Source organism: Daphnia pulicaria, chromosome 1 (assembly GCF_021234035.1).
Source record: "Daphnia pulicaria isolate SC F1-1A chromosome 1, SC_F0-13Bv2, whole genome shotgun sequence".
Lineage (NCBI taxonomy): Eukaryota > Metazoa > Arthropoda > Branchiopoda > Diplostraca > Daphniidae > Daphnia > Daphnia pulicaria.
In genome coordinates, this window is record NC_060913.1 from 35,552,412 (window position 1) to 35,564,718 (window position 12,307).

A 12,307-nucleotide genomic window follows, 5' to 3' on the forward strand; every position below is an offset into this window, starting at 1 on the left:
AAATCTATATCTCAAACAAAACGCACAAATTGACTTGTTAGCTTTATTGGGTTTTAGAGCGCCGAGCCGATGTCAGCATGAGTTCGATTCTCTTACTAGCCGAAATCTCGAGCGCCAAATCTCTTGTTATTGTTATAAAAAGATTTGATTATTTTGAATATTTCCCCCCTAGGTGAACGTTTAAGTTTTCGTATTGTATTTACGACAGGCCTAGTACTGAATTACACTATTTCATCAATCGTTTAGATTGCGCAATGGTCTAAATATATATAATATTCGCAATGCGACCGATTTGAATTTCCTGTTATTCCAGATGCTCATGTGTGACTTGTTTGCTTCCGAATCAGTGAAAACACAATTTACATTAAATTATATAAATTTATTTTATTTGGGATATAGAAAATGGCTTATAGCCCCTAAGGAATCGCAAAGATAGGCATAATATTTAACAAGGTGCTTCGTCCATCTGTAACATTAACGGCAATAACCCATTTTGGCATAATATAACAAACAATAAATTTACTGCTGCGGATGATGGTGCTTATAGGGTGCTTATCGTCTCTCACGTTGATCATTCAATTTTTCACGATTGTCGGATCGGAGATTGGAGAGAGAGATCGAAGAGAGAGATTGGAGATCGCTGTTCAATTTCCTCTTCTTCTTGTAAGTTTTTGGGGTGGACAACCGAACCGAGTAGGCCTATTAGAAAATGCCCCTAATATAGCTGGCGTGGTTTAACTGTTTTCGTCTTGCTTTGGGTATTATATATCGCGCTGGAATAGCATCCTATCGTGTTTCTTTTTGCTAATTGGCTGACAGAGGTTAAATTTTTCCTGCTATACGTGCATCACATTGCAAGACAGTATAAGTAAAAGACTTTAAAAAAAAGGAAGGGGGGAGCATTCAAATATTTTTACCACATCAATATCTTCAATAGGCCTAATCCAAGGATAATAATAATTTGATGAAAAAATGGCTCACGATGTATATTCACGACTGAGCGGATGATGACTGATAGAAATGAACGAACGATGGGAACCAATAGGCCAATGCTGCTGGAAACTTTGTTCAAGACAAACCCTTTTTTTTTTAATTCCAATGAAATAGCTCATATAGATTTCTGCCAGCATCTGGTTTTTACTCACAACAAACCTAATAAAAGTCGAAAAAACAACAACAATGTAATTTGAGAATCTTGGACACGGCTGCTGGGAGTGCTGGATCTGGATGGCCGCCGAACCAGTATAACTTTATATATAAAGTATAGCCTATATATTTATTATATCTTGGAGGTGGCAGCGCACCAGCAGCAGCACCAGCCATTGTGAGCAGCAACGACGATCCCTTGTCTTATTATGGTATGATACATGGACAAAGGAATAAATAAAACTACACCCTCAGTTACAATGCGGCAATAACACGATCAAAATTTCGTAAAAAATATAACTAATAATTGAGAAAAAGAAACTATTTTGAAAGCACGACTCTGTCGACTGACAACATCATGCAGCCATCTGCCATCTATAGCTTATATATAGTCCATCAGACCATTATATATTGTCGTCGAATGAATCATTTAGGCTGTATAATGTCAATGTCGTTGTATTCTATAGTGAACACAGGCCTATACAACAGAAACAGTAATATAAAACAAATACAAAGCACCGAAAATAAAAATGTGAACAATTTACCAGTAATGTGCTGCATCAGTATACTACTATACTGCATAAGAGGACTTGCTTACAATACTTGCTATGCTATAATACTTGCTTTGCAATCTTGAATTGTTGATTTAATTGCAGGTAACTCGTGTGTATTTGGTCATTTGGTGGAACTTTGAATGGACGGTCGCGGTTGAAAAGGAAAAAAAAAACTTCAAACTTCAATGGCGGTTGAAAAATGTTAATCCACAGGGACACGGGCAAACTACAATTCAATCGTTCTTGATGCACTTCAGCTTCTTCCAAATGAGACACGTACTCCGGAAACGGCTCGGGGAAACCCAGCGATCGGGCGTAAGTGGCTTGATCCGTCAGAGTAGCGAAAAGTCGCCCGTTTCGTCACTAATTAAGTCGCTGTCCTCGTCAGCACTGCCGACGGCTTCGCAAAGTTTCCAACACGGGCGGAGATCGCTGCTCAATTTCCTCTTCTTCTTGGCCGTTTTATGAGTCAGCTGGACGACCGAGTAATGCTCCAAAAAGGCTGGAGCTTTAGGCCTAATTGTTTTCGTCTTACTTCGAGTATATCGCGCTGAAACAGCATCCGGTCGTGTTTCTCTGCCAGTTGGCTGGCAGGGGTTGGTTTATCGCCCGTGGGCATCGCATTACAATTTACAGTCAGACTTTTATTTTTTAAAAAGAAGTAGCCTTCAAATATGTTTATAATACCACGATATCTTCAAGAATCCAAGAGTATTTGATAAAAAAAGGCTCTCGGCTGGGCGGAAGACTGGAAATGGAGGAACCGAATGGTCGTTGTTGATGAATTGCTCTTCCATTTGCGGATTAAAATTCTGTTCTGTGAACATGTTCCTAATAAAAGCAAAATTCCTTTTAGCTTTATGTTTGAAATTGTTTTTCTAATTTTATCAAATACGGACACCAGACGATGTTTGGTGGAGCCTTGGGCATCATTCATGTCGAATGTTATCGGTTCCATCTGGAGAAACCTGAAAAAAGAAAGAAAATGTATTAGCTCTCTCAGCAGATTCCAATACTGAATTTCGAACCTCGAAATGGTTATGTGGTCGCTGGCGACATTTTCCACGGCACAAGAATGGCGTTTCCTCATTATTACGTTCGATGCAATTCTTGACGTGGAAAAAATCGAAAAAAGCCTCTCCGTACTCTGCAAAAAAAAATGAGAAACTCAGTTTCATTATAAATAATAAAAAATGTTCCTGCGGTTCAATATACTGACCCAAATCAAGTCTCTATTAATTAAGGGCGTAGGTATATTTAGTTGACGGCTTCGAGGTTGTCATGGAGTACGACGATGCAAAGAGCAGGTTGCCCTTTCTTGGACAGATGTCGATGGGTATAAATCTGGGTGAAGGAAGCTTTTCAGCTGTCGGAGAAACTGTTAAAGAATATTCTGGAAAATAGCTAGTGAACAAAATAAAATACTTTTAAGGCCCAGTCGGAGCGAGGCTGAAGGAGGCCGTGGGATTATTCTGATGGTGAAACTGGCCCAGGGGAGGCAAAACAACGGCGTCTTTTGCATCATAACGGACATCGATTCATCGCCAACTATAGCAGCTCCACGCAATACGAAAAAAAAAATACTTTATATTAATTAATAAATTAACAGTACCTAAATCAATTGGTGGTGTCTTTTGAAGGCAAAAGTTTTTAGAAAATTAATAAATACCTGGATTCATAATTAATAATTAATTAGTAATACCTGGAAAACGAACCATTTTCGCAGACCACACACTCCTCCACACCACAGATGGAGCAACTCACCTGTTGAAAAGGAATCAAGAAATTATTCTAAGCAATTCAATTTAATTCCAAATTAAATAAAGCGCTTACGTGAATATCGTCCTCGCCAATGCTGCAACTGGTTTCCAGAAGTTTATTCTGCATAAACAACAGAAAAAAAAAACAATTATTCAGCGCTCATAATTAATTGGGAAAAAGAGAATAGACTACTATCACTTTGCATTTGCGATTGCATAAACTTCCAAAGAAGAGCGGATGTTCCATACATATGGGCCCATAATTTCCAGATGACAACCGAGACAGAAGTAATCCATGTCCAAAGTTTCGGCCTTGATCCTGTCCACCACAACTGTTGGTTGAGTTTTCACACAAAAATAAATGATACAATTTGATAGACGAAGATTTACCAATGACGTAATCCCGCGAGTAAGTGAGATCATCTTCTCCGGAATTGTTTTTCTTCTTTTCCTTCTTGTTGTTGGTGCCCTGAAACACTGACAGGCTCTTTTTTCTCGTTAGCGATCCTCTTCAACTTGGTGTTGGTGTCTTTGATCCGGCGGTCGATGCTGGAACGTTGAAGCCATTCCGGAAAACTCGTCTAAGACCACTGGAATTGTTTTTTTTTCAGAAATGGGTGTCGATAATAGTGGTTGACGTAATAATATAGAAAAATAATTACCATCTCGACTGTTGTTGCTCTTTGACGACGGCAAGAGTTTGATGGCCCACGTCTTCAATTTGTCAGCCGTGACTTTAACTAATTTCTTCTGATCTCTGTTGAAGGCGACTGCCTGTGGATAAAAAAAAAATTAAAAACGTTTGATGTCAAGAATTGGCAATAAAAATTTGTAGTCGTTTAAACCCGCAGGGCTTCCAAGACTCTTTCATAGAGACTGCTGCAAGCTTGATTTAACAGATTGGCCAATCGGTCAACATCTGACACGGCTTGATGGCCGCCGAACCAAAATATCCAGTAACTAGTCGGTTTTCTCGGAGGTGGCAGCCCACACTCCCACAGTCATTGTGAGTAACAACGATTCTTTTATGGTAATATCGACAAATGTGAATAAATAAAATAACACGAATAACACGGAATAACATTATAAATATGGCAAGACGATCAGAATTTCTCAAATGATAATTAAAAATTCCGAAAAACAAAAACAAAAAAAAACAAAAAAAAACAATTTAGGCCTAATATAAAAGCGTGACTTACCGAGCCACCAAGGCCAGCCATCTAACTCAGTCCAGACGATTGTCCCCAGTCGAATGCAAAGGAGTTCCATCATTTAAATTTTACCGATCGGTCATTGTTACAGCGCCATAATATTTGTCATATCGGTTCATTATATTCTTAATAATAAATAACAGTGGGCTCTATCCCTTAATTATATACTTGAACCAACAACCGAGCTCTATCCATCCCAATTTCTTAAATTAATAGTAAACCTTGACTCCATGACCCTCTCATTATACCCTAAAACACGAATATAAACGACAAGGACTCAGAATTATTATACACACGCTTGCCTTATGATTGGGATATATGAACAATTAGTATAATTATAATCTAAGCTATAATGTATATGGACAGTTATGTTGCAATTATAGTAGCCCATGCATACATCTACGTTATCACGCGTTATCAGTCTTTACGCGTCAGCCTTTGTTGCACACAACAGAGGCAAACAGTGATTTGACTTTTATCAGTTGGTGCATTCATGTCGACATAATTGGTCACACAAAGACAACTTTTAAAATGTCCGTAAAAAAAAACCCGGGGGATTTTTTATTTTTGAATATCTTATTGATGGATTACTGGATTAGGTAATTTGAAATTTTTAAAAAATCGTATCGCTCACACGATACAAAGTTAGATTCGATTTCCTTTCTTGTCCTATAAATAGGATACACCCACCAATGCAAAATAATAAAACCTATTAGATCTTTCGTCGATATATACAATGGCTAAGTCATCGTATCACAGCATCGAGACACTCGTCTTCGTCTGCGTTTTTTTGTTAAGCGTGACAAGTGGCCAACATCCAAATCACTTGCCGCAAACGAAAGACGACACTAATCTTCGTTTAGAATACGTATGACATTACGCAAAATAAAATTTTACATTTCTTTAATGTTTTGTTTTCTTTTTTTAGGAAACTTTGAAAACTCGATTCGAGAGCATCGAGATTCAATTTGACCGCCTGAGAGAGGAAGTCCGACTGCTAAAAACAAAGGCTAGCGAAAAAGATTTTTATACGGGTGATGTCGCCTCATCTAAAGGTGGAATTCCAAGATCTTGTCATGAAGCCCGATTGGCTGACCCTTCATTGTCCACCGGCGTTTACTGGATCGATCCCGACGGCCAAGGTGTTGGAGACGATCCCATTCAAGTAAATTGCGACATGTCTTCAGGTATGATGATATAGACTATTACCTATATATCATGTTGCCCGTTAGTTTTATGTTTACATAATTTTCACTATAAGCTGCGTTTTCTATTCGACAGGAATGACAATTATTGGGCACGACGCCGAAGCATCGACAAACGTCGGCCATTGCACAGATCCCGGCTGTTATACGAAACCAATCGTGTACCAAGCATCACTAAAACAGATCACAGCCCTTACACAACTTTCATCGGATTGTCGCCAGTCAATTAAGGTTCATTTCGAAAAATAATTCGTCGATCATAACATTTTATTCGTCAATTAAATTTTATGCCGGTATACAGTACGAGTGCTACTCAGCTCCTCTGCAGTTTGATGGCGTTGAATATTCCTGGTGGAACGACCGCAACGGTAACGAGCAATATTACTGGAACGGGAGCGATAACTCCACGCATATGTGTTCCTGTGGAATTTCAAAGACCTGTGCCGATCCTAACAAAAACTGCAACTGTGACGCGGATGTTCCCATTAACTTAGTCGACGAAGGTATTCTGAATAAAAAACTAATTAAATTATAAATTGATCCTGTTTGAAATATGTTTTATTCTTGGATTTACCATATAAACAGGAGAGATAACTTCGAAAGAAAGTTTGCCCATCACACGTTTGAATTTCGGAAGAACGACCCCTGAAGCGTCGAGTGGCATTCACACTTTAGGAAAATTGAAATGCTCCGGCCAGAAGTTGGTCGACGGAATGCCAACCTCTTGCGTGGAATTGTGGCAGATCGGTCATGTCCTCAACGGCTTGTACTTGATCAAAGGCGCATCTCAAGTAGAAACGGTTTACTGTGATTTTAGCAAAGCTTCAACCGACACAGGTTTGTTCAGACTTGAATTTAATTGAATCAGCATGAAATCATATCAAAGGTTTTACGCAATAGGATTTGAAACGTGGATTGGCTTTGCTGATGTCAAGTCATCATCTGTCTATTTTTATGTACAGAAGAATACGGATTTCTCAACTATTAACTCTGTCATTCCATATGAAATCACAAGAACTAATGTGGGAAATGCCATGAACCCTTCGACTGGAATATTCACAGCGCCGAGACCGGGGAAATATTTTTTCGGTTTTTCTGGTATTGCTGAAGTCACTCAAGGAACCAATGCTGCTCGCGTTGATTTTCAGTTGAATGGTGTTGGGATTGCACAAGGATATAGTCACACCACTTATGATACATTTGCACAGCAATCCACTTTGGAGCTTAAAGAAGGAGACCAAATAAGACTATTCTTGGTAGCCGGAGCTATTAATGGTTATCATACTACTTTTGTTGGCTGGTTAGTCGAAGAAGATGATGTGTTTAATGTATAGAGTGACAGCCGACGCAGAAGACCAAAAATCAAATTTTGATTTGATTTGGCATTTTGAAATACGTTTCGTGCGGTTTCTCCATGGTAAATTGAGTCGAAAGTTTGTGTCAAATATATAGTTCGCGATAGTTCGTTTAACTGCGTTTAACCATCCGATAAAAAAAAAGTTATGCAATAAATCAAGTGTTTCCGATGGTAAATTATTCTGATATTTTTTTCATTATTGCAAAGAGCTAAGCAAAACTATAATGAGATTGCCCGTATTATCCCTGACTCTTTTGGCACTTGCAAACTCACAGTTGTTGCTGGATGCGGGACTGGATATGATTTAAAAAAAAAGTTGAATATCGTTTATAAAAATACAAATTTTATCCAGCTTATATACTCCTTATTACATACACTTGAATCGAAAAATACACCCGTTGCGATTGCTTTTGTATTAGGACGAACAGAAAAGAATTCGATTCAAAACAAAATGGAGGAAGACAGAAAAACAAATAACGACGTTATTCAGAAGAAATGTTGGATTTCTACAGAAATTTACCATTTAAGATGGCCGGATCGACTACACAATTGATGGGTAAACAATAACTGTCCACAAATTGATTTTGTTCTTAAAGTCGACGACGACACATAAACCGACGTCAACGTAAACGAATTAACCTATTTCATCAACACGGATGTCGCCATGACGTGTGTAATACTAAATTACCAATAATCAACGTTCAAATTAAACTTCAACAAACAGCTCAAAGTCTCAAACGCATCACATTTTCAGCGAACCAAGCGGCTGAAAGCCGTAACTAGTCTTTTGCCTTTTGCGTCAGAAACCAGAAACTCAGAATGGTGAATGGTCAGCGGTTTTACCCAGTTTTACCAGCTAGAGGCCTTTTCCTGATACCCAGCTTTCTTGGGGAATTTCCCAAGAAAAAGCCTAAGCTGTGCGGAGTGTTGTGGACGCTGGACTTTTGACTAAACTTGTCGACTGCTTCCAAGTTCAGTGTTGTGTATTTGCGGGCACACCAGGAAACGTATTCAAGTAAGTACTGTCTATTTGATGTAATGTAAAACACACTCAAGCTTTTTTTACAAAAATTTAATCTTTCAGAATTTGGGAAACCAGAGCATGGTCAGTCGAGATCTGGTATGTGATGGACTTCACTATCACAGCAACCGCTTTTAATGTTAATTATATTTTTATGATATTACAGATGAAGCAATAAAAGGCCAATCAACTATCATGGTTACTGTAGCTGGAATAGTGAGATATGAAAAAAAAGCCTGCACAGCCATTTCGTCAAGATTTCCTCATAACAGCACAAGAGAGTAAATGGAAAGTTGTTTGTGATTGCCTTCGCTTCCAGAAAGTTCTTTCCTAAATACTTACAATACAGTAATATTTTGTCTAAACATTTATGTTTTGTTATTTATTTGAGATAGCATGTACTAGTAAATTATCATGGATTCACGAAAGGTTTGCCGATAAAAATATGGGAAAATTATGGTTGAATTTAGGTCTCAAGTTGTTGAGGAAGAAAATAGAAAGGCACCTGTTGAATTCGACCGGAGGACCAACCCTGCAAATAGGAACGTAAACAAAAAGTTAACTCGAGTGTTTTTTAAATTAAGAGTTGCAAAAACATAATATTACCACAGTTAGAAGGGATCCGTTTTCAAAATCAGGTTTAAATTGAATCGTAGTTGCCACTTCATCAAGTTCTCCTTTCATCACGCCACTGAAATAAAAGTAAGTGTTGAAATACGAATAATATTTTTGTAAGTAATTATTAATACCATGGAAACAAACTCAAAGTTGGCGAATATAAGGTGCGGAATAGGGCCACATAATCTGTAGTTCGAAAAATGACAACCAATCTTTCTCCTCGGGAATCCCACACAAGATCTTGTACCAGACCACCAAATCTGCATTGAAGCTATCGGTAGTGTGAATGCTAAGTTGTATTAGTATATAAAGCCATACCTCTCAGTTTCTTCTGTTAAAGACTGAGTTTCTGTGAAGTCAGCTACCATAGTCGAGGCTTTTGTTGAGGAGCTCTGAAAGAATAACATTTGGAATGACATATAATATTAACATAACAGTTCAGTAGTTCCTACCTTACCCACACAATCAAGTATGAGGTGGACGGAATCTGCAAAAATTGCTTTCGTTCCACACGGGCTCCATGCCGCTGCCTGAATATGACCGTCCATCACATACCAGATCTCGACTGACCATGCTCTGGTTTCCCAAATTCTGAAAGATTAAATTTTTGTAAAAAAAGCTTGAGTGTGTTTTACATTACATCAAATAGACAGTACTTACTTGAATACGTTTCCTGGTGTGCCCGCAAATACACAACACTGAACTTGGAAGCAGTCGACAAGTTTAGTCGAAAGTCCAGCGTCCACAACACTCCGCACAGCTTAGGCTTTTTCTTGGGAAATTCCCCAAGAAAGCTGGGTATCAGGAAAAGGCCTCAGGTACGTATTCTCTTCTCACATTCTGTCTGCTACGATTTGATTGTCAAACCAGAAACAAGCAATATTAAAAAAAAATCATTAATTTGTGTAAATATGTTGTAGACTTGTAGACTTGTTGCGCTTGTAGTCACATTTTGACAGTTCGGGCCGACGTTCTGACCACGATTCTGACACTCAGGCCTGGGCCTGCTCATGGAACGTCATCGAACATTGTTTGTTGTGGTTGTGTTCAATCCAAGTAAGTTTTTAATACTAATTGTACACTATTAAACCAATAAATATTTTAAAATAAAACTCCACAGCCAATGAAAAATTCAGCATGGAGGTTGATCAACCTGTTGTTCAAGATTCAAGAAAATAAGCCACAAGCTGTTGCTTTCACTCCGTCAATCCTGACAAATGTGGTGTTTTGAAAAAAATCAAGCAGACAGGAACTGGCAATGTGCAGCACAGAATAAGGGCATCTTAGTCTACTACACAGGCTGTTTGACGAAACATGGAACTTGATTCCAGTTGGGACAGAGGGTAGAAATTAAACTTCAACCGTGGCAAAGGTACTCATAAGTTATAATGGAATGTGATGAATTTGTGGTTGAATTTTATGAAAATTTTTTGTGTGGAAATCTCTACATGTAGTGTAAGCCATGGAACCTTACTGGTGTATAGCTACCATTGAAGCGTGGAGAGGTGGCAGCCAGCTTGTAAATTTTAAATCCAATTATGCCTGCAGTGAAAATGGAAACCCACCTAAAAATTTCTCTGAAAAGCCACAACATTGCCGGTGTTTGAAGTATGATTGAATCCATACTGTTAATGTTTATGTAAATTCTGTAATTCTTATTTGTGTTTACATAGGTTGGAAGTTAGAAGATCTCACCAAAGCAATTGGTAGAGGAATTTTAAATCAAACTTGAAAGTTGGAAGTCGTGATGAAGAATGCAATTGTTGAAGGTATACTTTCTTAATCAAAATATTTAATGTGAAAATTTAATAGTAGTTGCCTTTTTCTCCCTTCATCTTTGTATTTTCACTGGTCGATCGACACGGGGACACGGTGCATTTCATGAACAGGAGTTAAGCTTGCTCGGTGACGGTGTTGAACATGCTCTGTTGAAATTCAAGAAGCAAGAGACGAGGAGCTTGATGAAATTGACACCGGCTCTGCTGGTAACGAGCAACTCGGTGTTCCACCCAACGCCAACTTCGAATGCGAGATTGAACTCAAGAGCTTCGAAAAGGCTAAAGAGAGCTGGAAGAGGTTAAACTCTGCAAGGAAAAAGGAATCAATCATTTTAAAAGGCCTAATACGCGGCCAACAAACAGAGTACTCCAAAATCGTCCCCTCCTCGAGTTTGAACAAAGTAATTTTTGCTTTTCACATCAATTTGAATTCATTTTATTAAAACATTTCATTTTCACTTCATCAGCTCTTAAAGACGAGAAAGCTACAGAACGAGAACAGCTTATGTTAGTAACACACTCAATCAGTCCATGTGCTGTTTAAAGTGAAGCGATTTCTGTGCAATTCGTGATCAATGCCAAAAGTCGCTAGAAATGGACCCAAAAATGAAAAAGGTTTATTCCTCATTGGCCAGGTAACGTGGAATTTGACGAGCAACTGGTTTTGATTTTTTACTCACAGATTTTGTTTCGCCAGCTTGTAGGCAATTTGGGGCATCCACAAGCTGGAGGAAACTAAGAAGCATTTCGAGGCGATTCTGGATTCTCCATGATTCGGACAATAAGGCGGGCGCCAATCAAGTGCTGGTGATCTGCAAAGCCAAGATTTGCAAGCAACGCGAAACGGACAAGAAATTGTGTACGCTAGTATTTTCAACAAGATGGACGTAAATGATTGACAGGTTAAACGAAAAGAATGAAGGCAAATGGCTTTACGGTTGGTGGGACGAGTCGACGAAAGGTGTCTAGCTAAACGCTGATCTTGCTTAAATCGAACGAGATAAATAAGAGCTGTGGAGTATTTAAAGGTCAGGTCGATCGTAGGAAAATTAATGCAGATTTCTTCAAGCGCTACTGGCAGGAAACCCAATATCGTATCAGTCAACGGGAAGCCGCTGAATGTGAATGAAAATGACGGTATGGAAAATAGTGAAATAGCTTCTTCTAAACTCTCTACCAAATGGCGGAGTCTACAGAAGCATCCAACGACAATCAGATGATCTTCGTTAAAGGTTTTCGTGACTGCTTTTGCACCATTTGAATTTGAATTTTGTATCTTGACTTTTCAAATAAAAATTCTGAATTTGGCGGGTAAATTTAATAAATGAAAATGGAGATTATATCTTAGTTAACGAACCGAAACCTACCCATCACTAATAAAACACTTTTTAGGAAATGCTGTCTCGGTTGAAGATTTCTCAGCCAGCACCGTCGTATATTTGACTTTTGATATGCAAAACTGTAATTTTTTTTCCTCTTGTTACGAGATGGTTATCTATGGCCTTTCAAAGCAGTGTTTAAGCTTTAAGTCTACCAATTCGATCACTTACTAAAAGATTAACTCCTCGGTCAGTGCCATCTGGAAACAATCCTTCACTTTACTTTAGTTTTGATTTTTTTTTAAATTCTATATCCCCAAGCACTGCTTACATCACCA

At 38.4% G+C, this 12,307-nt stretch overlaps 2 protein-coding genes and 3 long non-coding RNA genes across 7 annotated transcripts; 3 read left to right on the forward strand and 2 right to left on the reverse strand.

The window, feature by feature from the left end:
- Positions 1-3,131: 3,131 nt before the first annotated feature.
- Positions 3,132-3,625, reverse strand: LOC124312382. The gene is made up of 3 exons (XR_006910484.1): positions 3,534-3,625; positions 3,403-3,464; positions 3,132-3,248 (listed from the first exon to the last, which is right to left on the reverse strand). It is a non-coding gene; the product is annotated as an uncharacterized LOC124312382 (long non-coding RNA).
- Positions 3,626-5,387: 1,762 nt separating this feature from the next.
- LOC124311564 (contactin-associated protein like 5-3-like) lies at positions 5,388-7,394 on the forward strand. The gene is made up of 6 exons (XM_046776087.1): positions 5,388-5,539; positions 5,600-5,858; positions 5,953-6,107; positions 6,178-6,379; positions 6,462-6,713; positions 6,777-7,394. The coding sequence occupies exons 1-6, from the start codon at positions 5,408-5,410 to the stop codon at positions 7,208-7,210; spliced, it is 1,434 nt and encodes a 477-aa protein (XP_046632043.1). The 5' UTR covers positions 5,388-5,407; the 3' UTR covers positions 7,211-7,394.
- Positions 7,395-8,092: 698 nt separating this feature from the next.
- Positions 8,093-8,619, forward strand: LOC124312178. Its single transcript, XR_006910319.1, has 3 exons — positions 8,093-8,248; positions 8,318-8,353; positions 8,421-8,619. It is a non-coding gene; the product is annotated as an uncharacterized LOC124312178 (long non-coding RNA).
- Positions 8,620-8,621: 2 nt separating this feature from the next.
- Positions 8,622-9,620, reverse strand: LOC124312035 (aladin-like). Its single transcript, XM_046776438.1, has 6 exons — positions 9,533-9,620; positions 9,325-9,463; positions 9,191-9,264; positions 9,004-9,132; positions 8,861-8,945; positions 8,622-8,786 (listed from the first exon to the last, which is right to left on the reverse strand). The coding sequence occupies exons 2-6, from the start codon at positions 9,418-9,420 to the stop codon at positions 8,721-8,723; spliced, it is 450 nt and encodes a 149-aa protein (XP_046632394.1). The 5' UTR covers positions 9,421-9,463; positions 9,533-9,620; the 3' UTR covers positions 8,622-8,720.
- Positions 9,621-9,692: 72 nt separating this feature from the next.
- On the forward strand, positions 9,693-11,958 carry LOC124312154. 3 transcript variants are annotated; one of them, XR_006910315.1, is made up of 8 exons: positions 9,693-9,732; positions 9,793-9,928; positions 9,993-10,244; positions 10,327-10,480; positions 10,546-10,641; positions 10,762-11,051; positions 11,118-11,285; positions 11,348-11,958. It is a non-coding gene; the product is annotated as an uncharacterized LOC124312154 (long non-coding RNA). The 3 variants fall into 3 exon arrangements; XR_006910312.1 differs by lacking the exon at positions 9,693-9,732 and having other exon boundaries at positions 9,739-9,928; XR_006910313.1 differs by lacking the exon at positions 9,693-9,732 and having other exon boundaries at positions 9,739-9,928; positions 11,355-11,958.
- The last annotated feature ends 349 nt before the right edge of the window (positions 11,959-12,307 follow it).